The sequence below is a fragment of the Oryza glaberrima genome, chromosome 1, assembly GCF_000147395.1.
Source record: "Oryza glaberrima chromosome 1, OglaRS2, whole genome shotgun sequence".
Lineage (NCBI taxonomy): Eukaryota > Viridiplantae > Streptophyta > Magnoliopsida > Poales > Poaceae > Oryza > Oryza glaberrima.
Genome location: NC_068326.1, coordinates 5,260,057 through 5,286,204, shown reverse-complemented (window position 1 = coordinate 5,286,204; position 26,148 = coordinate 5,260,057). Strand labels below are relative to the sequence as shown.

General features: G+C 45.2%; 3 protein-coding genes across 3 annotated transcripts; all 3 read right to left on the bottom strand.

The window, feature by feature from the left end:
* Positions 1-174: 174 nt before the first annotated feature.
* LOC127759399 (dol-P-Man:Man(6)GlcNAc(2)-PP-Dol alpha-1,2-mannosyltransferase) lies at positions 175-5,290 on the bottom strand. The gene is made up of 10 exons (XM_052283973.1): positions 4,877-5,290; positions 3,199-3,286; positions 2,926-3,085; positions 2,598-2,818; positions 2,225-2,520; positions 1,550-1,661; positions 1,323-1,461; positions 791-987; positions 614-703; positions 175-525 (listed from the first exon to the last, which is right to left on the bottom strand). The coding sequence occupies exons 1-10, from the start codon at positions 5,149-5,151 to the stop codon at positions 385-387; spliced, it is 1,719 nt and encodes a 572-aa protein (XP_052139933.1). The 5' UTR covers positions 5,152-5,290; the 3' UTR covers positions 175-384.
* A 578-nt stretch (positions 5,291-5,868) lies between these two features.
* Positions 5,869-15,797, bottom strand: LOC127782709 (phosphoenolpyruvate carboxylase 1-like). The gene is made up of 9 exons (XM_052309980.1): positions 15,459-15,797; positions 14,962-15,356; positions 14,777-14,861; positions 14,448-14,670; positions 14,246-14,349; positions 13,859-13,949; positions 8,400-8,554; positions 6,836-8,227; positions 5,869-6,418 (listed from the first exon to the last, which is right to left on the bottom strand). Exons 1-9 carry the CDS (start codon positions 15,759-15,761, stop codon positions 6,122-6,124), a joined length of 3,045 nt encoding a protein of 1,014 aa, XP_052165940.1. The 5' UTR covers positions 15,762-15,797; the 3' UTR covers positions 5,869-6,121.
* On the bottom strand, positions 15,687-24,987 carry LOC127782698 (SCAR-like protein 2). Its single transcript, XM_052309969.1, has 10 exons — positions 24,345-24,987; positions 23,208-23,371; positions 22,608-22,731; positions 22,413-22,545; positions 21,751-21,854; positions 18,703-21,616; positions 18,518-18,607; positions 18,130-18,234; positions 17,747-17,854; positions 15,687-17,661 (listed from the first exon to the last, which is right to left on the bottom strand). The coding sequence occupies exons 1-10, from the start codon at positions 24,566-24,568 to the stop codon at positions 17,611-17,613; spliced, it is 4,017 nt and encodes a 1,338-aa protein (XP_052165929.1). The 5' UTR covers positions 24,569-24,987; the 3' UTR covers positions 15,687-17,610.
* Between the last annotated feature and the right edge of the window lie 1,161 nt (positions 24,988-26,148).

Below are 26,148 nucleotides of genomic sequence, written 5' to 3'. Positions count from 1 at the left end.
TCACAAAAGAATTTCCGGAATGATGAACTAAACTTCAGTAAACAACTTCACAATCTACCATTGCCAAGGATTCATCATGCAGTAGAAACGAGTATAGTGCTGGCTAAGTGCCTAAGCACTATTTTCCACTTTCCAGGGCACAATCACGCAATCCTCAGATTCCGTCAAGAAAAATAGAAAAGCAAATGATTCAGTTATACAACTCCATTCGTTGGGATAGATTAGTCTACACATAACATTGTTCAGAATTTCACAAATAGGGAAAAGGGGCATTTCAGTGAAAAACATCTGGTAATCAAAATTTGTGAATCAGTCTATGCCGACTAATCAATCATACGATTTGCTACTTCACTGTGTTATAGATAATGAGGTTCCAGTACTAGATTACGCTTGGTCAGTAGGCAGCCTCCTCAGCAGTTTGTACAGGCCAAAAACATTGTTTTGCTGCCATCGGTGCGGTATGAAGAATGACCGGTACAATGCAGGTGAAAGCTCTCTATCCAGAAAGGGCAGCGCAGCCAGTGTCTGGAGTTTAAACGAATTATCAGATGGCAAAAGTAGGAAAACAGACATGAGAGTTAACAAATGAATGAAATTGTGAACATGGAATTACCTCCCATGTCGACAAATCACTTCCTCGGGATGGGTAAGGCCGTCTAAGATCAAGTTCCACCAGTAAGCTACATGCCCCAATGTCTTTCAGCTGCAACCAGAAGTGCAAGGAGGTTGTTACTCGGAGTATTGTCAAGAGAAAATATGTGCTGTAAAGTTTAAAGGCAAGAGAAAATACATATTGTTCATCAGAGGCCTTGTTCTTGTCATTGAAATAAGATGGAGCAGCAGTGGTGCCTCCCAGGGTTTCATTGAAGGGAAATGGAAGAAGCCCTCGGAAGCCATCATCTATCCACCGAACTTCACTAATATAGGAGGGTATGAAGAACGATGATGGATAGCGGTGCCATTCACTCCCAACACAGAGAACAGAACCTGAAAACAAAGAGACACAGCTAGTGAGTTCAAAATGCTTCCTTCATAATTCATCGTTCCATGAAAGATTGCTTAATTCTATCGAAAGATTACTCAATAAATCTCAATCAGCAGTTGTGTAACTATCACTACAGTAAGAGCCCTACAAGAGCAAGACTACAGCAAACCCTCGCAATAATACGCACAAGGTTGAAGCCATTGTTATATCACGAATCCATAATAGCTCTGCGCAGTGTGCAATAAGCAACCACAGGTCCAAAACTCCAAACAAGAGAAAAAATGTATCACGGAGAGAAATGTTTAATTAGTGGATCAACACATTGGTAGATCCTTACCAGGCCCAGTATCTTCATGATGTTCCAGATGCTGGTAGATCTGAATAGGGGCACCATATCCATTCAACATGGAGAATGTTCGGCTGTGGGAAGCACACAAAATGAAGCCAAGGATCAAAGGCCGCAGGCCCTTTGCTATCTGCCATATTTATCAGAGGAATTTTTTTAAAAAATATTATCACATTAACAAAATGATATAAAAATGCAATCAAGGTCTTTAAGATCACCTTTTCAAAGATAGACTGTTCAGATGAATATTTGTCATGGAAAAAATCTGGAAAGGTGTCAATAACAGCTGCAGCTGCAACACATATCAATGGGTAAATTGGATAAAGAAACCTGCATAAACAGATAGAGGAAAGAAAAAAAATGGTCAGTTTTTGTAGTTCTCATCTGTAGAGTAGCATTAACCATAAAAAAAACTAGGAGAATATCAGAAGCACTCAAACAGATAATTGTTTTCATGCCCCAGAACAATGGTGTTTTTTTTCCACATCAACATAATTAATAATCACAAGGTGCCAAACACACTGCCTTGAAGTTTGCCAGGTTAAGACAAGTTTGGGAGAACCTTGTTGCTGTATCTAATTCTAGATTCAGAAAGTTTAACTTGTTACTGTGGGCAAACATGAAATTTATAGGATGAAGAACATGCCAGCGATAAAGCAACTGGAAGAAAACACTGCTACTGTTGGCCAGTGGCAACAGGGGCATACAGCTATACAAAACACAAATGCAGATACTGTGTTAAGTTCATGAGAGGAAACAAACAGAATAAGCATGTTTAGTTATCTCTTCATTGTGTTTATGCAGAGAAAAATCGTTTCACTCAGATTAATAAATCTTATATATATTGCATACTCAACTGATAAACAAGTTAATATTTACATTCAGATGATTACCTTTCTTCTTTGTGTGCCTGCAAGGACATGAAAGCCAACCAAATGTAGACAGGAGATACAACTATCAATAGATCTGGGACATATTTCTTCCTTGCAAATGGCACAAACCCCAAAAATAGCAGAGCCAAGATGAACGCAAAATTGAAGTTATTGAATCCATTCTTAAAATAGAATGAAGGCCCCTCTGTTCCATACAAGTGACTTTCACCACCACCAAACACATTATATTTCAGAAGATTGAACACTGATGCTGTCCATTTGCCATAGCAGTAGTAATCAGCAATAACCGAAAGGACCTGGCATGCAACTTTCACAATCAGATCAAATTTGGACTTCATTGTAAAAACAATGACAATATACATGTGCAACTTACAAGAAGGAACATGGAAGTCAGAAATCCAGATAAAAATACTCTTCTGAAAGATCCTCTAATTAGTGAGTAAACCGTAACAGGGAGAAACACCAAAATTGAGAAAGGCCAACCAAGGATAACTCCCACAGCTGCAACAGAGACTGCAGCAGCATAGTTCTCAAGTAGGAAGAGTGCAGAGGAAAGTGTTACAGCATACATGGAGAATGAACTTGGCAAGAAACCTGCAATAAGGAAAAAAAAATATAAGCTACCACTTCAGTTTGAATAGTTACACAGCTGCAATAGAGCTTCCATATGATAATATAGAACTGAAATCTGAGAAACATACTGGTACTGGCAAAGAAGCAGCCACTGGTTAAGCACAGCATTGCAAGGACATAACAAGCAAGTCTTTTTCCATATTTTCTTGAAAGAGCAACAACCAGAACAGTTTCTGTTATAGTTGATATAAGGCCAAGAAAGATTCTCACAGAGTAGAACACTCGAACCTTAACAATCATGAAAGAATAAATTAAATACGATTAGTGGTAGGTATTGACTAGTAAGAATTTAATTAGCAGATCTTAAAAGGTGAGGAAACAAAGAATAGAACAGTACAAACCTTATGCTCCCCAAAAATCATTGAAGCAGGCCCAGCTACAAGAGCGTGAATGAAAAGGTACAGATATGATCTAAGAGCAAAGTTGGAACTGCAAGGATAGAATTACACAAAATCAATATCAAAACCATTCATATCGTCATGTACTCACAAATGCTGTGAAATTATATACAAGAATTCTTCGAATTAGATCTATGTCTAGTTGATTCTGTTTAGATACTAGAGCTTTTTTTTTTTTCTTTTTTTTTTTCAAAACAGAGAGGCCATGCCTCCCCCAGTCCCCCCTTTCCATTATAGGAAAAGCATCCCGCTACATAGTAAACTAACAATAGAAAAAGCATAACAAGTGGTAAGCACACTGCAACAATGCCATCCTACTGCCTGTGTGATCCCCCGAACAAAATTACAAGCTCTGGAATTGAAAGATAAAAGACTGCAGAAGCTGAAACCAAAACACAAAGTGGCCCATCTACACTATGAAGATTTCCATCCACCTCCATATTGCCAGCCAGGGAGGCGCCATCGAGTGAGAACACATATTGTTACATGTATGGATTAGCAAAAATAATAATAATAGAAGGAATCATATTGTTAGAACAAAATCTATCAAAACAAATCCTTGTTAGTGTAAGCAACATTTTTTCAGCCACAGTTACAGAAACCATGCAACTGCCTTATCATCATCCGATTCTGAAGCCACTCGAAACAAACTTCCGCATGCTAATTATAATAAAATCATACCAGCAACTTCACTAGTTCTCTGAAACCAGGCTTCAAATGGAACCCCTAGGAATGCAAAACATTGGATCCTCAAACATGAATGAACCGTCAATATTTATTTTAAATGTCAGTTTGGCAATATAGTTACAATGAGCTGTTAAGTATCACAGCTTATTTCCAATCTTAGAATACAAGAAAAATATGGTAACCCAATAAAAATTGAAACAACTAAATACCGTTTTCTTTGATTCTAAGATAGTTGGCCATGTTTATCACTGCACCAGTGCCTTTTATCCTAGTGGTATAGTCAGTCACCCTTACCTAAAACTATTCCACCCCCCCCCCCCCCCCCCCCAGATCCATGAAAATCAAACAATTTTGCTCCATAAATCTGCCATGCATCTGAAGACCTCATAAAATCATTTGGACACCCCAGCCTCATCAAATCACCACAATTTGCAAAACCCCAAATCAGACAAACTACAGAAGCAGACAATGCAAAGCCCCAACACACAGACTCATCATTGGTGCCAAATCTAAAACAAAACGCTTCATGTCATAAACCTCCGAATTGTAACTCAGTGCATACTCACGCGACCTAAAACCCTTCAATCAAGCACCTCCACTAACCTACACGGCTACACCATTGCTCCCAAGCCGAAGTCCTTCAAATGCTCACCCGCCACTACGCATTCCCAGGTAATCTCCAAGGCTCCATTCCACTCAGACTCGCCCACCCAGAAGTGTCAGCAAACCATCCCCAAATAGCGGCAGATCTTCACATCCCCATCGAACCACTACGAACACTTGTTAAAATCTACCCTCCGATTCTCTCCTGCTCCGTACAACAGCACAAATCCGTTTAATCCCGGTCCGCGATTCCGCCCGCGCATCGAGCATCAAAACGAACTGTACAGCTAGGGTTTAGTTTAGGGAGAGTGAGGCGAGAAAAAAGCGAGACCTGTACTCCCAGGTCTGGAAGCCGGAGCGGTAGAGGAGGAAGTGGAGGGGCTCCCAGTAGTTGAACACCTCGTCGCAGTCGTGGATCAGGTTGGAGGACGCGCTCATGTGGCGGAGGAGGCCGAGGGCGAGGAACGGGAGGAACCACCGGATGCCCTCCTCCTCCTCCTCGCCGCTGGGGCGCCGCCTCCTGTCCTTGGCTTCCTTGGAGTAGCCGTCGTCGGTCGGCGGCGACGCGGCCGTGGCCCGACGCTGGCGCGCCGACGAGAGCGACATGGCCGGAGTCCAGAGGCGAGAGGGTTGCGGGTGTGAATGCTTCCGCTTCGAGGCCCAGACCCTCGGGAAGGGGTTGGGAATTCTTGCTTCTCTTGAAGCAGATTTAGGCCATGGTTTGGGACTTCAGGGCTGGAGCTTGTCACAGCAGGGGTTTACGACCACTAAATTTCGAGTTCTATGGGTATCATGGTTTTCAATAAATTTTAATTAAATTTCGATAAATCACTGTTTAACCTTCGAAATTCCAATCGAAACTTAATTCCGAGCCATGTCGAAACATCAAAATTTAGCAGAATTCGACTAGTTTTCGTTGGAATTATGAACAGCTATAGAATTTAAAAAATTAACTGAAAGTTAGAAACTGAATTTCAAGTTTTTGTAGATTTTAAAAAATTGGATACTACTACCAAACAAACTGTTTCTCAGATTTTTAAGTTTCTCAAACATATCTTTACAGGTGGGTCCCTGAGTACTGTGAATCCGGGACTAGCTGCTTTCCGACCTTCTTTAGAAAAAGTTCAGTTTTTCATACTTTGCTTCCTTCACTAGATGATCAGATCCAACATGCTGTATGGGTTCAAAGCGTAAAAGTGGCGATCCACAGTTATAAATCGTGCTGATCAGTAAGACCAAGAACTTTGGATTTCTTCCGGCGGAGATATTCTTGGGAAGTTAGTTTCAAAAAAAGATATGCTTGGGAAGCTGAATTCTCAGGTATATCCCCACTCCAGGTTAATCTGCTACGTTACTGAAAGAAAACAGTGATCACGGTTCAAGCTAGAACCAGGAAATCCGTGTACCATCACTGCTAAAAAACAGAGATAACTGAAGAAACAAGAACAGTACGATCTGTTCTTGACCCAATAAGCACCAGAAACAAGTCAGCAACACCAATTTACAGTCTCAATCCACTCCCACCAATCTTCTCTACAAAGTTTTAACCGGCAAGGCCATGGTGCTTTTGCATCGATCAGCCCGTGTTCTGCATGCCAGCGGCGATGCCCTTCATGGTGAGGATGAGCGTGTCCTCCAGCCCGGGGTCGTACTCGCTGTTTGGGTTGAGCTTCACCAGCTTCTCCGCCACCGCCGACGAGCCCAGAAGCTCCTTCGACAGCGGCGCCCGCGTCTCCGGCCTGAACCCGCCGTCCCGGATCCGCTTCAGCGTGTACGCCTGGCACACGTTCAGCGCCGTGATGTACGAGTCCCGCAGCATCAGCCGCTGCCTCAGGTACGGATCACTCTCCAGGAGATCCTTGTGCCCAGCAACCTATGAATACGAACAAATGCGTGTGATATGTCATGGCGATCTAATATATTAATGTGCAATTTTTTACGCTTTCACGAAAAATATATCATGACGGCGGCGTGTTCAATGGAGATAAAATGTGCCGTGGCACATATTATTCATGTATGACTTAAATAGTTATAGAAAAAATTAGTATGACGACACAAATTTAATTGATAAACATGTAAGACTAAATTTGATATATAACTAGATAAAATCAGGCAGTGAATAATACCTATATAGTGTAGATAATATTTTTTCTTCGTGTCTAAATAAATTTAGATAAACATGTTTGTAATCTATCTTACCAAATTTTATAATTTTTATATAATTATTTAAACCGCTTAAGTATACATGGGTGCTAGAAAATACTTTCCCGATGAAGTGATGATTGCTTACTTGCAGGAGCAGGCGCTGTGTCTCGACGTAGTTGGCTCTGAGCTGCTCGCCGAATGGACGTAGGTCGTCGGGGACGAGGAGCTCGTCGTAGAGTGCGGCGATGCCGGGGTCGCCCTTGGCGAAGACCATCTCGAGGAGGTCGATGGTGACGCGGAAGAAGGGCCACTCGTCGTACATCTCGCGGAGCCTGGCGAGGCCGCCGCCGGCGTCGCTCTGCTGCATGGCGTGCCTGAACGCGGCGCCGAAGCCCAGCCACACGGGGAGGTGGAACCGCGTCTGCGTCCACGCGAAGATCCACGGGATGGCGCGCAGCGACTCGATGCCGCCGCCGGGCTTCCGCTTCGACGGCCGGCTGCCGATGTTCATCCGCCCGTACTCCGTCTCCGGCGTGGCGGCGCGGAAGTACTCCACGAAGCGCGGCTCCTGGAACACGATGGAGCGGTACTCGTCGGTGGCCACCGTCGCCATGTCGTCGAGCAGGCGGCGCCACTCGGGCTTCGGGGACACCGGCGGGTTCATGCCGTGCTCCAGGGTCGCCGCCGTGAACCTCTGCAGCGTCCGGAAGCAGAGGTTCTCCTCGCCGAACGACTTCTCGATGACCTCGCCCTGGACAGTCACGCGGAGCGAGCCATTGACGGTGTTCGGCGGCTGGGACAGGATGGCGAGGTGGCTCGGCCCGCCGCCGCGCCCCACGGTGCCGCCCCGGCCGTGGAAGATGGTCAGCTTCACGCCGTGCCGCTCCGCCACGCCGACGATCTCCTCCTGGGCCTTGTACAGCTGCCACGCCGCGGACAGCCGGCCGGCGTCCTTGCCGGAGTCGGAGTACCCGATCATGATCTCCTGCTTCCCGTCGATCCGCTCCTTGTACCAGTCGACGGAGAAGAGGAGCTCCATGGTGGCGCGCGCCTGCTGAAGGTCGGCGAGCTTCTCGAACAGCGGGACGACCCTCAGGGGCTTCTTGACGCCGCACTCCCGCTGCAGCAGCTCGACGGCGAGCACGTCGGACGGCGCGGTGGCCATGGAGATAATGTACGCGCCGAAGCTGTCGGCGGGGAGCTCGGCGATGACCCGGAACGCGCCGAGCACGTCGGCGACCTCCTCGGACTGCGGCAGGTCGGGGCCGAAGAGCGGGCGCCTGCCGCGGAGCTCGGAGACGAGCCACTCCTGGCGCCGCTCCTCGGGCCACTCCCGGTAGGAGCCGATGCCGAGGTGCGTGGTGATCGCGTCCATGGCGTCGGTGTGGCGCTCCGACTCCTGCCGGATGTCGAGCTTGACGAGGGAGAGGCCGAAGGTGGAGACCTGCCGCATTAAGTCGAGCAGGCTGCCGTCGGCGATCAGCTTGTCGCCGCAGTCGCACAGCGATCGGTAGCACAGCTCAAGCGGCTCCAAGAACTGCAGCAAAGTTCACCAAGTATAAACTTCATATGGTTTAGAGAAGTCACATTTAGAATGCGGGGAATTTTTTCCCCGATCAATAAAGAAACTAAACTACTTTCTATATATTTTACAGAGAAAATCCTGAGTTTCAAACACTGTGATAGTTTTTGAGCTTAAATTTTGCAACCTGCTCGACATTGGTGTAAGTCTGGTCTTCAGGAATGCTAGAAATTCCCTTCGACAAGATCTGGCGAGCACGCTCGCAGGTGTTGTACAGCTTGTCCCTCACATCGCCGAGTATAATGCGGTAAGGTTCTCCTGGAGAAATCTTCTTCCAAAACTCTGCAATAGATGAATAAAACTAGCAATTATCGCAAATAATTTCAACATCTCATCTAAGTAAAATACTGTTAGAGTTTGTGTCGAATATGTGTACGTAGTCGGTTACAGTATAGGACTTGGAGTTGTAATAGGTGTAGGACTAGAGTATAAGTCGGACTCTATCCTAGGATCTCGCATAAATAGAGGGGCGTGCCTGTTGTAACTGCATGGCGACTTAGCATAGCGAGAGGGAGCGGCTGCCGGCAACGACCGGCCGTAAGTCGTTGTAACTCTGTAATATGCTGGATCGAGGAGGAGCGCCCATAATCAGTGCCCCGGAGATGTAGGCTTCGGCTGAACTCCGTTATCAAATATCGTGCCTCGGTTTCGTAATCATGTTTGGATCTCCTATGGCGTTTCTTCCGCGTTTGGTTTCCGATGTGATTTCGGGGCCGGTTTTATAATAAGTGGTATCAGAGCCTACGGGAGATCCATGGTAGAGGTACGAGGGAGGTGCTCCATGCCGCGACGACTACACAGGGTGTCTATGGACGGACATGGACGCAAGGTGGAGCACGGCGGCGATCAACGGAATTTGATCGGTGGATCGAACACTTCAGGCGGCGGTCTGAACCGTTCGATGGCTGCTTTCAACAGGGAGATGACTAGACGTGGTGCTCGGGTTGATGGCGGCGGAAGCGATTGGCGATCCAATCGGTGGGTCGGACACTTCAGGTGGGTGGCCCGGACTTTCCAGTGAGCTACTCTCAACAGGGAGACGTGGGGCCCCATGCTCGGGTTGATTGAAGCTAGAGGCGATTGGCGTTCTCGGTCGGTGGATCGAACACTCTGGGCGGGGTGGCCTGGGCCTTTCGATGAGCTGCACTCGACAGGGAGATGGCTAGACGTAGCACTCGGGTCGTTCGATGCTGGGAAGACGGCATACGACTTGTCGGCTTTGGCTCGCGACTAGATTGATGGCGTTCAATCCGAAGTCGGAGCGGGTGGATCCAACAGGCTGTTTTGGAGGTGTTAAAGACAAGTACTGCATGGAGGATTGCTACTTAGCAGCGTACATGCAATGGATGGCAGAACAGAGAAGCGTTTGCTCTGGAACCAGGACATTGCTAGGGGTATGTGAAGCTTGGAGGTCAGGGTCGTGGCGGTGTGCGCGGTTTTGCGTCGAGGCCGAGCCGGCGGTGGAGATAGAAGCAGTGCTGGTAGTAGCAGTTTCATGCAGGACTCGACTCGGAGAGGCCGTGGTAGAAAAGGAGTCGAGCACAGGTTCGGCTTCAATACACACGACAAGAAGAGATCGAGAAGGATACCACGTCGGACACGAAAGGGGACCGGAGGAGAATTCGATTTGGAAATAGAATCGGGCTCAACTTGTCCCTGTAAATCAACAAGAGGAATCCACGGGATTGTAGAGATTGCGATCGAATCAAACCAACCAAAGCAATGAAGAGATCGGACCCGATTTCTTGGGCGGCAGGGGTTTGGGCGACGAACTGCGAGCGGTAGAAGCACGGCTTGGTGTAGTCGTCGTGCAGGTGCCAGCGAGTTCGACGCGGGCCGGCTCCGGCGAGGAGGCGGCAGGTACCGGTGAAGGGGCGGCAGCGACGCTCCTGTGTCGAGGAGAAGGCTTCCGTGGGCGTTGGCATCCTCACCGGCGGGAAGCCCACGGCGACGGCGGCGGCGCCCTCACCGGCGGGGCTCAGGAGGCGACGAAGCGCTTCAGGACGGGCAGCGATGTCGGAAACCGAGGCGGCGTCTTCGGTGGCGGCGTTGAGGAAGCTGGTGAGGCGTGCGGGCTCCTGGTGCTTGTGCAGATCCGAGACGGAGACGGTCACAGCAGGCGTGGAGAGCGATGTTGTAAGCGGCGGTCTCTTGTTGCGGTAGGAGCACGAGCAGAAGGAAGCAGAAGGGGATCGATCGATCTGATTCTATTTGACCGATCTCCTGTTCCGCGGTGGACTAGTTTTGCCGATGGGCTATGGTGGTTGAGTCAAGGCAGCTTATACGTGGGACCAAGCAAGCATGCAAGGTGATTAGTGCATTGGAACTTGATGAAGACTAGACTATGCGCACGTGATGTTTGATGGCTAATGCATGTGTCCATACATGGTGATGGTGTTGCCCTAGTACATGTATCGAAGGACAAACATGTTAGCACATACTTGTGTAGTAGTCTGGTGAGATAAGTTATATGCGAGAAGGATCGTGCATGTAGAATTGCAAGGTATTGTGTTAACTCGTGGACTCGGCAGTGGCAGTCGTGGATGGGCAAGATGGTTTCCCGGGCAACAGCGGGGGAAAATCATTGAGGGTGTCAACGGTCTGTTTGGCAGTACAGGATATATCCAGAATCTGTGGGGTTTGCATAATGAGGATATATGGAATCTGCGTCACTGAAGAGGAAGAGCAAGCGCTGTGGTGGTAATTTTTTCAGATGATTCAAAGCAACGGTGATTTTCTCAAACTATCCGGAATTCAGTCTACGGATGTGGGAAAGCGTGGATGTTGGATTTATTAGCTTGGTTCATAAGACGACAAGGAAAAAAGGGTTCTCTTCATGTCTGGTGAGTTTGATTTATCTATTTTGGTGATGACATCTGTTATCTGGCCATGGATTAGATCAAGTCAAATTTAAGACGGAAGATGGAGGTGAACATGGTCTTCGTCTTCGGAGAGTCTATGATGTGATAGCTAGGAAGGAATTCAATTTCATTTGGCAAGACGACTATGGGATATGAGAGAAGGTGGAGCACTGTTGCAGGTGGAGTCAGGAGGAAGAAATTACAAGGATAGCGGAGTCTCTTATTTACGGTGAGCCTGGTGGAGGCTTGTCGGGGCAGCTCGGCGTAAGCGGCGAAAAAGGACCAACTCAAGTCCGGGTACACGGAGGTTCGAGCAAGTAACAGATTCAGGTTGGCGTGGCATATTCGCCAAGGTGGAGTTTGTTAGAGTTTGTGTCAAATATGTGTACGTAGTCGGTTATAGTTTAGGACTTGGAGTTGTAATAGGTGTAGGACTAGAGTATGAGTCGGACTCTATCCTAGAATCTCTCATAAATAGAGGGGCGTGCCTGTTGTAACTGCATGGCGACTTAGCATAGCGAGAGGGAGCGGCTGCCGACAGCGACCGGCCGTAAGTCGTTGTAACTCTGATACGCTGTAATATGCTGGATCGGGGAGGAGCGCCCGTAATCAGTGCCCCGGAGATGTAGGCTCCGGCTGAACTCCGTTATCAAATATCGTGCCTCGGTGTCGTCACCATGTTTGGATCTCCTATGGCGTTTCTTCCGCGTTTGGTTTCCGATGTGATTTCGGGGCCGGTTTTATAACAAACTAGCTGGGTGGCCCGCGCAATTGCGCGGCTAGCACCCAAACAAAATCATATATTTTTTAGTATGATTTTACTTAAAATTTATTAAATAGCTATCTCATTGTCTTAAGACTTTAAAAGACCAAACCTTATCATCCTCGTGTTTCTAATTATATAGTTGTTAAAAGTCACATCAGTTGCTACCCCTTATGTCATTTCCTTCTTTATTTGCTTGCTCGATCTACCACTATTTCTATTCATTCTTGTTGGAACCTTTAAAAATTGGATTTTATAGTTTTTAGAGTTTATTGTCACGTTGGGTTTTGTTTTTATAATTTCTAGATGTCCCATCAAACGTTACCTTATACTCCTCTACGGCCCGTCCACTGTTTCTTCTCTTTATTGTCATTGAGATTTTAAAAATCAAACATAATTATCGTTTGGGTTTATTTTTACTTTCTAGAAGTCCCGCCAAACCATCAGCGGCTTTGCCATTGTACTCCTCTACAGCTCGCCCGCTGCCTCCTTTCTTTATTGTCATTGAGATTTTAAAATCGAACATGATTATGATTGGGTTTTTTACTTTTTGGAAGTTCGGAACCTTTAAAAATTGGACTTGTAGTTTCATTTTTTATAATTTTTAGAAGCCCCATCAAATGATGTCACTGTGCCCCTCTACAGCCCGTCCGTTGCCTACTCTTTTATTGTCATTGTGATTCTAAAAATCGAACATAACTATCGTTGGAATTCATTTTTAATTTTATAGAAGTCCCGTCAACCGTCAGCGGCTCTGCAACTATACTCCTATACATCTCGCCCGCTGCTTCTCATTTTTATTGTCATTGAGATTTTAAAAATCGAATATGATTATCAATGGGTTTTTTTTACTTTCTAAAAGTCCCAGCAAGTGCCTTACTTGTTTGCTTTACGGCCTACCTAACGTTCCTCCTTTTAATCGTCATTAGGATTCTATCTGGTGTTTTATTAACAATTTTTATATGTCGTATCAACCGCCACCACTCTACTCCTCTATAGGCATGTTACTTAATTTATCTCGTCATGTGTTTTAGATGGTCTTTTTTTTCAATAGTCTTTATTTTTATCACAAATTTTAGTTATTTATAAATTGTATTCCTAATTGAAATCTTATTTTTCTTTTTCTAATTTCATATTTTATTTTTTTAAAAAAAATAGTTACTACCGTATTATGTTCTTTTAATGTTTTAATTTTTTATTTTCAATTTCAGTTGTTTCAAAATTGTATTCCTACTTGAGCTCTCCTTTCCTTTTCTAATTTTGTATTTTATTTTATTTTTATTTCGAATTTTGATTAATCTCGTATTGGGTTCTTATATGGAAACTTCTTTCAATATTGCTTATTTTTAATTCCAATTTTCAGTTATTTTTAGATTGTATTCCTACTTGGACTCTCCTTTCTTTTTCTAATTTTGGATTTTATTTTATTTTTATTTAGAATTTTGATTAATCTCGTATTGGGTTCTTATATGGAAACTTCTTTCAATATTGCTTATTTTTATATTGTATTCCTACTTGGACTCTCCTTTCCTTTTCTAATTTTGGATTTTATTTTATTTTTATTTCGAATTTTGATTAATCTCGTATTGGGTTCTTATATGGAAACTTCTTTCAATATTGCTTATTTTTAATTCCGAATTTCAGCTATTTTTAAATTGTATTCCTACTTAGTCTCTCCTTTCCTTTTTCTAATTTTGGATTTTATTTTATTTTTATTTCGAATTTTGATTAATCTCTTATTGGGTTCTTATATGGAAACTTCTTTCAATATTGCTTATTTTTAATTCTGAATTTCAGCTATTTTTATATTGTATTTCTATTTGTACTCTCCTTTTCTTTTTTATTTTTTCTCCGATTAATGTGGGAATTTCTAGCCTCCACAGCGAACGTGGTACCTCCTTTTCGAGTTGTCTTAATAATATAATAATATAATAGATAGATACAATCAATCAAGCATCATACCAATGTAGTATTTGGCGTACTTCCTTGAGGACTTCCGGTGCAACTCGTTGGCACGAGCTCGGAGCTCGTCGTTGCAGCGCCACATGGAGAGCTACAGAGACAGAAGGTCAGAACTCAGAAGCAAATGCGCATTCAGAGGCCACAGGCCAGCGCTTCAAATAGCATAACAGTGATAAACTAGAAGTTCAGAGCCACAGGCCACTTGTAGGAGTGAATTTGGTTTCGTATGTTTGTGAAATGATATATTTCATACCAAATTTTTTTAATTTTTTTATGACTTTTTAGGTGGCATGCACGAAACGAGGGAATATCCCCTCCAGGGATGAAATCCGAATTAACAATGTCTGTACTGAGAAATTCAAATCTAAAATTCAGAGCAGCAAGCACCTCGAACATCAAATCGGCCATCTTGGAGAAGTACATGTTGGCAGCCATCATCCTGGCAAGCAGGCACACGTCCCTGGTAACCTCTGGTGTAACCCTCGGATTCCCTGCACCGTCGAATTCACGAGGTAGACGATCTTGCAGATTAAATTCCTCACCTCTCATCTCAAATTTTGAAAATGGATGGATTGGATAGCTTAGCTACCGTCGCGATCGCCGCCCATCCATGAGGAGAACTGAATGAGGGGGGCGTTGTAGGGGAGGCGCTCGTCGATGCCGATGTTCTTGAGCGCCGTGTCGACGCGCCGGAGGAACTTGGGCACGCCGTTCCAGATGGTGTCGTGGAAGTAGCTCATCCCGGCGCGCATCTCGTCCTGCGGCGTCGGCGGCGTCCGCCGGATCTCGTCCGTCTTGAACGCCGCGAGAATCTGCGAATTCGACCCGACGAACACATCTCCATCTGATTAGTGATTACACGACACGATCAGTCGCAAATTTGAGACGAGATTGATTGCTCGAGAGTTGTCGTAGCACCTCTCTCTGAAGGGCCTCGTCGATCTCCTGCTCCTCGTTGTCGGAGATGCCCTCGCCGCAGAGCTGTGTCAGGCAGCTCCTAATGCTGAAACAATGATCACAATTCACAAATCCATCAGCAAAACACGTCAATGATCAAGTGAAAGGAAGCATATCACTGCATCAGTAGTGCCCTTGTAATTAACCTTGCGTGCTTCTGGAGGAGTGAACGCCTGACGGACTGCGTGGGGTGGGCGGTGAGGACGAGGTCGATGGTCTGGCTGCGGAGCGCATCGAACACCTCGCGGGGGGATTTGCCGAGGCCGCGGACGAGGCGCTGGAACGTCTCGTCGATGTCGGACTCGGTGGGCGCGGAGGCCTCGTCGACGAAGTCCCCGCGCCGGCTCGCCTCCGCCTTCTTGCGGTACACCATCTGGATCTCCTCGGCGAGGTTGGCCAGGTTGAGCATGTGGGAGAAGGAGCTCGCCACCATGATGGCGTCGCCCACGTCCAGGCTCGTCAGGAGGCCGCCCAGCTCGCCCAGCCTCGCCGGGTCGCCCTCGCTCTGGTACTCCCCGGACAGCCTCAGGCAATCCTCCACCTACGCCGCCATACATGGCGCCGTTAAATCCTCGTCATTCTCGCAGTGCAGAGCAGCACATCGACACGATCAAACGAGAAGAAATTGAGTGGGTTTCCGTACCACTTGTCTGAAGTCGCCGCCGTGGAGGTCCTCGAGGATGTCGAGGAAGCGCGCGACGAGGAGGGTCTCGTAGTCGACGAGGCGGTCGTCGGCGGACACCTTCTCCGGCGCGAGCTGCCGGAGGCGTGCGTCGATGGAGTACTCATGCTGCCGCCGCCCCTCCGCGACCGCCATCTCCCGCACCGCCGCCGACGACACGTTCCCGGCTCCCCGGACGGCGCACCTCGGCGGCGTAAGACCGCTCCTCCTCCGGCCGGGGAGCTTTACGAGGAGGGTGAAGGGGGCGGAGTGGAGGGAGATCATCGCGGCTCGCGGGCGAATTTATACCGCGCGCGCGGCTGCACGGCGAGGCGTAGGCGCGGGCACGCCATTTCCCCCGGTTTTTTTAAAGCGTTGGAGTGGGGGAGGGGGAGGAGACGCGAGCGAGAGCGCGAGAGGATTTTGTGGTGTCACCGGCTGCTGCTGATGTCTCATCTCCGCTGTGGCTAACCCTCCCGTGCGTGCCATACAATTCTCGCCGTACGGTGGTGACGCACGCTGCTCGTCGGCTCGCCCGTGGCACGGCGAGAAGCCGAAAATTATCCCAGTTTGCGAGACTGATGCGTGTTGTTTTGTCTGTCTTTTCATTTTTCTGTGAGGATTTGTGAGAAGTCAGCCTTTGCATCCCTGGAAGTATTTTACGTTCCAGGTGGCTCTTTTGTTTTGTTTTCTTTCAGGAACTGGCGCTTAGGAGGGCTGAAGAGCTGCACAACGGGTTCATGGCTGGGATTCTGAGACTTTCGTTTTCTGTAGCTGGTAGAACATTGGACCGATAGAGACAGGCCTGGCTGCAAAATCTTGCCCATGAGACCATGGCACTGTAAGAGGAACAATCTGTTAAAAACTGGGAACAAACGAATAGGAGAGGAAGACAATTTGCTTCAGGAATTCACATTGGAAAAATGCAGAAGGAAATTATATTCAACTAGCCCAGTTTGCAACGTGAGAAACAAAATATTGCAAATAAGGCCACTTGCTTTAGTAACAATTGCAAATGACCATTTCCCAGTTCCCACAAACCACAAGAATTGTGTACCACGTCAATCTGATGACAGATAGATACCATATGTGGCATAAAAAAATGCATTGTCGTAGAAGAGCTTGTTTACAAACAGTAATAGATTTAAGAACATCCAATGATATAAAATAGAAAGCACAACTCATGTTAAAAATAAAAGGCATTAGAAGCATCCTAAGAGGTAACAAATTGGTGACTGAACTAATTATTATTGCATGCTATACATCTAATAAAAGAAGGAAAACACTTAGCAGTTTACTATGGACAAGTGATATAACTGTAGCATAGTCTGCCCATGTTCAAAACAGTAGTAGTAAGAGACCACAGGATCAAGATGAGAAGTCGCTTGTCTAGGATCAGGTTGTGCAACTCATGCAAAGGATAAAAAAGCATACTATACTCTGCCTTTCTTGTTTGTAATAAGAACAGGAAGGGACAAACATAAATAGTATTATACCAAGTTGGAAGCAAAGCTTAAGAACCTAGACTTAAACTGATTAGCAGCATTTTTAACTTAACAAATAACACCATGTACGTAGTAAGTTTGCACAACTAAGTATGTATCTACCAGATTTTTCCGTAGGTCCAACATAACAAATGAAGTAAATAGCACAGATAATGCTGTTAACCAAACAAAGCTGATAGAGTAATGTGAATGATTTGCAATTCAGAATTATTGCCTTTGTTGAGGGGAAGGACAATAGGTCAACAGCATACTTCAAAAGGGTAGGGGGGGGGGGGGGGAGAAAAGATAAATCTGTTGCACAGATACACCCCCATATTATTATGAATGCAAAGAGATATTATTTCAATACATTGCTAGAAAAAACAGTTTAACATGCTTATTTTACCAGTTAATTTCACTATCAAAAATAAATAATAAAGTTAATTTACATAATGTGAAAATGATCTAACCATTTCCACAACCGCATGGGCCTATGAGAGAATACACTAATGTGAACTAAAAAGGGGTACAAAACAGACCTGGAAAATCTAATTACAATGAAGAAAAGGATGTTATTCACATTTTTTCACTTCATCTTGTACTAGCTGAATATACAGAAAAAGAGTTTCATATGCGTTCCAGTTGAGTATTCATATATCACTCCAACTATCATCATCACCTCCCTCATCACTGGCCACAGCCTGATAGCATGGAAACAATCAGGGAAAACATAAGGAAAGTAGCGCATAAACTAACATCAAGGGGAAAAAAAGAATCAATACAAACCTGGCGGATTGCATTTGCCTTTTCCAAGATTGCTACAACGCTGGAGTTGGCAGTGGTTGGTGATGAGGTGTTTGTCTTAGATGCATTTGTTCGTCTTAAATTGAATGTCTGCATCATGTGAACATATTAGCAAACTAGCTACAGTTATTTTCTGAGATGACTATGCATCATACGAGCATAGTAACAAACTAAGTAGTTATTTAGCCTTCTTATTGTGTGTTTATGGTTTGGTCGAGAGAGATGGGCCCTCAATGTGGGTGTTCTAGTGTATCGTGTTTCAACTGCAAGTCTGTCGACTAGGCATGGATCAAGAAAACTTAACATAAAGACCTGTCAGGTAGCATTATACTACACAAGTACAATAGGGCAGATAATGGAAATACCTTGCTCCTGATTTGTTGAAGCAACTCCTCCCTTTCATCCAAGTTTTTAGTATCATTGCCTACTGCTTTTGACTTTTCATGTCCATTCAGCTTCTGCTGACCTGACTGCAAGTTATTAAAATGAACAAAAATATCAGTATTGAATGCCAAAAATTTGCTAACTAGCTTTCAAGTTCAAGAATCAAATAACAACCATCAGAAAAAAAATATTTGTATTGGCAAAAGAAGAAGGCACAGAGCCTCCATGATATATTGTCACATGATACTCTGGTGCTATCTGTTCGTAACTAAAAATTCTAAAATTGCTCAGGTTTCAACACAAAAGAGTAACAAAACTATGAAACAATAGAGAACAACAGATTTTTTTTTAAGAAAGAATGAAGCAAACCTTATCCCTGATTTGCTGAAGCAAGCTTGCTCTGATCTCAATGTCGAGAGGATTGCTTATCTCTTTTACCCCATCAACTTTTCTGTCATTCTGCATAAGTCAAGTTAATGAATCATTAATAAAAGACAGTGATTATTGATACAGAATTATTCAAAATAGAGTCAATTAAAGATGAGACATACTACCTCCTTCGCATGCCCTTGTTGATCTGGTGGTGCGATGGGCAGAAGATTTTGTTGATCTGGTGGTGCGATGGGTAGAAGATGTTCTTCCTGAACAGGAATGTGTACTGGTGGTAGATCTGAGGTACTCTCAAGCATATCTTCTTTAGCTGCAGAACCTCTTCCTTCTTCTACAGAAGCTACTTGTCTCATTGTCCTCCATTGCATTGGGGGAAGAGGAGGAGGTGGAGGCAACTGACCTTCATCTGGTGATAAACTTACTGGATTGTGCGGAATGAAGGCCTCATTTTGATGAGCCATCAAAGTATCGAAGTTAGGAAGTTCTCCAGCAGGATGAGAATCTAACGTGCCAAGTCCATTATCATCCCCAAGATCTGTAAGTGATACAGTGGACTTCGCACCAGATAAGTCCATCTGCTCAAATTCCACAAAGCTAGAGATTGGTGCTCCGAAGGATCCTATCTGATTTGGATTGTTATGCATATCATGATCCTCCAATCCATTTGCGTCTTCTTGATCCCACAACTCAGAGTTTGAATATAACCGTGGACTTAGATCATCATACGAAGAATAACTATAAGATCTGCCAAAAGTATCATCTTCCGATTCAGAACCACTACCAAGCTGTGGAACGGAAGACCCTGGAAGTAACTGAAACGTTGGTAACATCATATCATCGGCATTCTCATGAAGATTTTCATCAGAGAAATCTAGGTCCAATTTTGACATTTCAAATGCACTCATAGGGTGGAAAGATATTTTCATGTACTCAAGCGGCGGAGATGATTTCTCAGAGTAATGGCTACTAGAGAAGAGTGACGATTTGGGCAGTCCATTTGTGTCATTTTCTGTTTTCTTCTCAAATTGAGATGCCTCGAATGTTGTTTCATTGGGGGCTAGAGAAGATATTTGGGTAGATTCATCAGTCCCGTTTGCATCAGTGTTAACTATAACAGATGACATAGGAAGATCAGTGTATTTGGGAGTTCTTCGCTGAAGTGTATTAGCAAGAAATCTTTGTGCAATGCTTGAAAAGCTTGATGCAGACACCTGATTCATGTTATTCCTTCCAGTCATGTCAGTTTTAGAGAACATTTCAGCACCATTTTCAGCACTGTCTTCAGATTCTAGGAGCTCACTTATTGAAGTTTGCTTACCAATAATATTTTTGTGATCACTGTGCTCAAAAGATGTGGAACAACCTGTGGACCCCTCTGTTTGACCAATAACAGTATCAGGTGTTCTTACTGTTGATTGATTAGTCTCTGAGCTGTGGCTTGTAGAACCAGGACAGATACCAACAAGTTTCCCCACAAAACTGCTGGTAATTGGCGAATTGCCATTTGGAACATCTACTTGTGCTGATTCAGTGGGCTTTGAAAAATGCACTTCGGGGCACCCAGTTGAATGGCAAAGCTGAGGTTGTGTGTGTCCAGGTGTAGTATCCTCCTTTGGACCATCATGGGCACCGAATACTGGAGGTTTAGATGGCTCAAGTCCAAAGAGCCCAGCATTAGTCCAGAGCTTAACAGAAGATACTCCAGTAGAATTAGTAGGGGCATTTGCTGGGAGGCCTTGAGTTGCACATCCGTTCTCCAATGAGTCATTCAGTGGCATGGGCTGTGAATTAGACACTTCAACAATGCCACCACTTTCAACTGTATCTTCATTGCTAGAGGTATCATCATGTGAGCTATTAGTAGCAGATACCTCATTAGTTGGCTTATCAGAAATGATATGCTGGGAATAGGATATAGCACAAGCAGTGCCTTCACTACAGTCTCCGGAAACATTTTCTGCATTAGTATTTTGACTGACAATAGAGGACTCTTTAATGGGAATTGTAGGTGTATAGCTTGAAGGTCCTGGTTCCAATTTCTCAGGAGAATCTATGGGTGCATCTTCTGCCTTACTGTCTGGAATTTCTTTGTAATCAGGGAAACTTTGATTAGGAAGTGTAATTATATAGGCTCGTGATGCTGACTCTGAAATCTCTAAAGGACCTGGAGCATCCTCTGTATTGCTCACAGGGGTATTAGTAGCAATAGCTGACACTTCAGGATGAGGATTAGCTGTATAGCCTGATAATACTGGCTCTGAAATGTCAGGAGCATCTGCACTTGACAAACTGGGAAAATCAGCTGCGCTCTCAGGAGCAGGAGGCATACTTGAATTTTGATATGCATCAGGGAATTCAGCAACAGAAGAATCAGGAGACTCTGTGACAATGTTATCTATCAGCTCCACCTGAGGCACATCAACATTGAGAGAAGGTACTGGTTTCACTCGACTTTTAGTTTGAAGCTCGGGTTCAGTCTCTGTCTCAGATTCAAGTGTATTAAGTGCATCCACATAGTTGTCTGTTTCACTGGGGACTTCATCATGGTGGTTCAAGCCTGATGACACTAATAACTGTTTTGCCTTTTGATGTAATGCCTCTTGCTGCTCCAAAGTCTCCATCTCCCTATGGTCGATTTCTTGCTGCTCAGGGCTAATACATTTAGATTGTACATGTTCAGCCTTGTCCATGACAACATCATCACAGTAGACGGAAGTTGTAGACATGGTAATTTCAGCCTTCTCATCCCATTTAACAGAAGGTGACCTAGCAGTCATATCATCTAGCAGGGAACTTTGCTTCAAATCATCACCCAGGTCATCTGCACTGGTACCGTTAAGCCGTGTGTGCAAGGGGGTATTGCTAAGCTTGTGTAGATTATTATTTGACAGCTTGTCATGGCCATTTTCATGAGGAACTACAGTTGGCTTTGTATCTAGAACTTGCTCTGTGAAACTCAGTCGTGCTTTCGAACTAAACGAAGAAGATCTGCTTATATTGTCAGGGTTAGATCTTACATCAGATGTAGATCTATTCTCTGAAAGGCTCCGGCCATCAGTACTAGGAGTCGCAAAGTGCCTGCTGACAAAACACATTACTAAGAAGGCTGTTCGAGATGCATGATCTAAATACTACAAGAAAAATAGTCATGGAGGAGAAGGTGACAAGGATATGCAATTTATGTCTCTTCAAATTTGGGATTTGTGTTGCACCTGCTGGTAAGCTGAACAGCGGTGAGTGCTCGCTGCAATTCACCATTCCTCTGCCTGGGTGTAGTTTGTCCGTGATACGGTTCTCTCAAGCGTGATCCTTTTCTCTGTTCAAGTTCAAAAGATTTATTAAGTCTTTCACCACATATTTACCAACATGATAAAAGATTACAATTGCCATTCTAACTTCAATTAGCTACAGCCGTTCCATATCAGAAACAGCTATGGATGATAGTTCAGTAACACATCTAGCAATTCCTAAACATTCACTCAGAGGCTCAAGCAGAATATGACCATAGAAAATGAGTTTCAAATATTTTAGCACATGAATGTATTCATGGAAATGGTTATTTCTTGTTCCCACGAGATTATTAACCAGTAACAAAGCTTGGTGACTCTAAATAACTATTTCCTATCTCTTCATAAGGACAACATTCAGACTTCTGCCAAATCTTGACACGAGCTAGGTATGGTGATTTCTAATCATTGAGTTTAAATCATAACATGATAGTACCAGTTTGATATGTTTGCCTGTAGAGTACAGTGGAGCAGCAATACCATAATTATACATATTAACTACTAGTATTAAATGTGTCTGTTGCTAAGATAGACAAGCATGCCACTGATCCTCTGATGCAGAAATGCAGAAAGTAAAATAACGGAACCTTGATTTTCTGAGATTTCTTTTCTCTTTGGAAATTTCCTGTCTTGTCTGCTCTCATCATATCCCATGCTTTCTTGAAGTATGATGGATCAGAATGTCTCCTCGAACAAGCCCCAGCTCCAGCATTATCAAATCTAAAAGACAAAACATTTCAGGAACCACAAGCGCATCAATAAAGAAAACAATCAAGTCTTACTTATCAAGAAGGTAAAGTCGTGGTGGGTCTCGACATTCTTCATAGGAATCCATCATAAATCGAGGTAGATCACTAGAAAGCAGGTGATTTTGCTCATCTTTAAGTTGTGCATGCCAATCAGAGCCTGCATAAGCACATTCAACAAAACTGTGAGACCAACTTAAACCAAATTATTCGGTGAGAGCAAGTGACGTTCAAGTATGAGACAGCATCTGACTTTGTACCGTGTAGATCTAGTAACAGTAAAACTAAAGTTTAATTCATTACCAACAACCAGAGCAGCTCTAGCATCATACGGCTAGGTTAACTTACCGCCAAAAAGGTCTATAGCAATTTAGTGACACCACCAACTTCAATTGGAAGTTCCTTATGGGTTTGGCCATTTTTCAGGTTGGCATTTTGTGATAAACTATTATGGACCTCATGCACAACATCAGGTTACTTCAACTAGTTTCAGCGCATTCTGATGGGTTTGTGGGCAAATCAGTGACAAGTAATTGGTTAAGATGGTTGTTGACAATTTAAATATTCATAGGAACCCTTAGCATGGTTTCTTTTATACTCCTGGTCATGATATATTGACACTGATACGGTATGTACCTGGTACATAAGTGAAATGTATATGGCTCTTCTGATTCTTGACAGCTTTTTCAAGAGATGGAAGTGCTGCCTCGATGTTCTGTACTCGAGTCAGCACCTTGCGCCCCCTAGCAGATGTAGTTATAACTTGCTCATGTAAGTCGTGAAAAACATCCGCTGCAAATCTGGTAAGACCAAAATATCTATTTAGCCATAGTAAACTAAACGATTACATGAAAATAGAGGGCTCACAACATAGTCGAACCCAACTAATAGCCAGCACTTCAATTTTTACCAGACACGGTTAAGAAACATATAGCGGTAATAAAAAGAAAGAAACATAGTAAAAGCAGGCAGGTATGTAGGGATGTAGGGCGGTATTCAAAAGTAAATCAATAGCCAGAAACAACTTCCAAAATGATGGTGGGAGCTTTTCATCAACAAGCAATGGAAATTGCCAACAGCCCTTGAAATCCTCAAGCCAGAAGTAGCAAAGATATTCAATAACATCTATCCCAAAACCCAAATGCATCCAATCACCCCTTAGACTAACTGATGGAAAAGGAAAATTTCAGAATTACCGGCGATGTCATCCAAAAACAAAAGGGAAATTTTCCAAAGCATAACCTATTACCCCCATGCTAACACAAGATCTTACTGAAAACCACAGTGAGATACTCAAAATACATAAACAGTTTCGATCAATTCACCAAAGCATGAAACCCGAACAAAGCAAATGCGGCAAAAAACCACATTGGTCAGCCATTTCCCACTCCTAAAACGCATCCAACCCTAGAAAGAGATCCCAGACACATATCCAGTTCTGGACAGGCAGCTCCGCAAAATTTCTCGATAACCAACAGACCGAAATCCTACTCTAATTCCTAAAACCCAGCGTGCCACTCGTCTCATCAAATCCAACCTCAACCCCAGATCCCCCTTCTTCTCATCACCCCAATCCTATGCACAAACCAACACACACCACCACTCCCGAACAAGCGCGAAACTTCCCCCCGGAACTGCAGCGGCTCGCCGAAATCATCACACACGAAGCGCACCAGATCCCGCGCTGGAGCCACAAACTCACGCGGCAACTCGAATCTCGCCTGAATCACAGCGCCAAGGAGAGAGGGTGAGAAGTAATGTGGGGGCGCTTACTCCGCGAGATCTCCGAGCTGGCGCAGGATCCCGACGAGGCCGGCGACGGCGACGCCCTCGAGCAGCGCCTTGGGCTCCGCCTCCCCGCCCTTCTTCGCAGCAGCCCCAACTCCTCCTCCTCCTCCTCCTCCTCCTCCTCCTCCTCCTCCACCGCCGCCGCCGCCGTACAGGTCGGGGTCCCCAAGCCCCACCTCATTCCGCACCTCGAACCTCACCAGCGGCATCTCCCACCCACCTCCACCTCCACCTCACCGCCGAGCGGCACCCGTCATCCTACAACAATAAAAAAGGCGACGCCGCAACGGCTACTTTTCCCCCGGTGGTGGTGGGAGCCGGTGCGCCCGCCGACTCCGGGAGCTCTCCCCCGGTGGTGTCGTGGCGTCAAAGGTTGCCGCCTCCGCAAGGAAGGAAGGGGCGCGAGGAGTAGTAGCAGCAGCAGTGGAGACGAGCGACGCCGACTTCGATCGATCGAGCGAGCGGAGGCGCGTCGGTCTCCGACAAGGTGCTGGGCGAAAGGGACGGGGAGGCGAGGGGGGTGTAAAGTGGTGGTGGTGGCTACTACTGTGGAGGGCTTGTACTGGTCGGAGGCGCGGTGCGTGCGTGCGTGTTGTGTGTCTCTCTCTCGCTGTTTCTTTTCTTGTGTTGTGGCGACTTTGAGGCTTGGAAGTTGGAAGAAGAAAAAGGGAAATGGAACCTGGGAGTTGGGACATGCGTTTTGTGTCGTTACGCTGTACACAGATATGAGAGGTCAATTGGTTTTATTTTGGGGGGGATTTGTTTTGATGGACTGAAAATAGGGGGGGGGGGGGGGGGGGGGGGGTTAATATGATTGTTGTATTTGTATGCTTGGCTCGTAGGTTAGACACAATAATTGAAACAAGTGTGTGTAGGATACTTGTAGCAGCTAGGTGTAGTACTATCATGTACTCTAAGATATACTTGTGCTTGAGATTGAGATATAGCCTGGCTAATGATGGTGGTAGAGTGGGTAAGTAGTGGTTTTTTTTCTCGAACGCGTAAAAGGATTGCACATCAATATATTAGAAGAAAAAGAGTTTTAGTTACACACCGCAATCAGTCAGACTGGCTTATGCTAGGGGAAAGAAGAAAAAGCAAAAGAAGAAAAAACTGAAGCTGAAGCTTTAGAGAAACTACGGCGACTAAAAACAGACTCCAAGCAGCAGGAAGGGGCTAAGCCATGCTAGACTCCCAACAAATCCCCAAAAGTGGCGACGCCAGCTAAAGACCACAAATGGCCCTCCGCATGGACGGACTCTAGAACCACTGGGACCGAAGAAAGAGCGGAGTCGAAAACCCTAGAGTTCCGCTCCTTCCATAGACACCAAGAGACCAGGAGCACCAGGGAGTCGAAGCTGTCGCGGAGGTACTCTGGTAAGCAGGCCCTGGAGGACGGCCACCAGTCCTGAAACCAACTGCCACGGGGTGGAGAAAGGGCAGACCGGCCAGAAGGCGACAACACCCGGAGCCAGACCTGCCGAGCGAACACGCAGTCGAGGAGGATGTGGTTCGCCGTCTTAAGATCCTGAGCACAAAAGGGGCAAGCCGAGTGACTATCGATGCCACGCTTCTGGAGGAGATCAGCCGTCCAGCAGCGCTGCTGGAAAGCGAACCAAAGTGGGTAAATAGTGGTGATCAATGATCATGTCAAATTTGACGAAAATGTGACATTTTTTGGGTGAAACCTTAGCGTGTCTCTTCTTTATCAGTGAAACGAAGCCTAGTTTCTAATTTTCTCAAAAAAAACTTTATCATTTTCGTGGAGAAATATATAATCCATCAATCC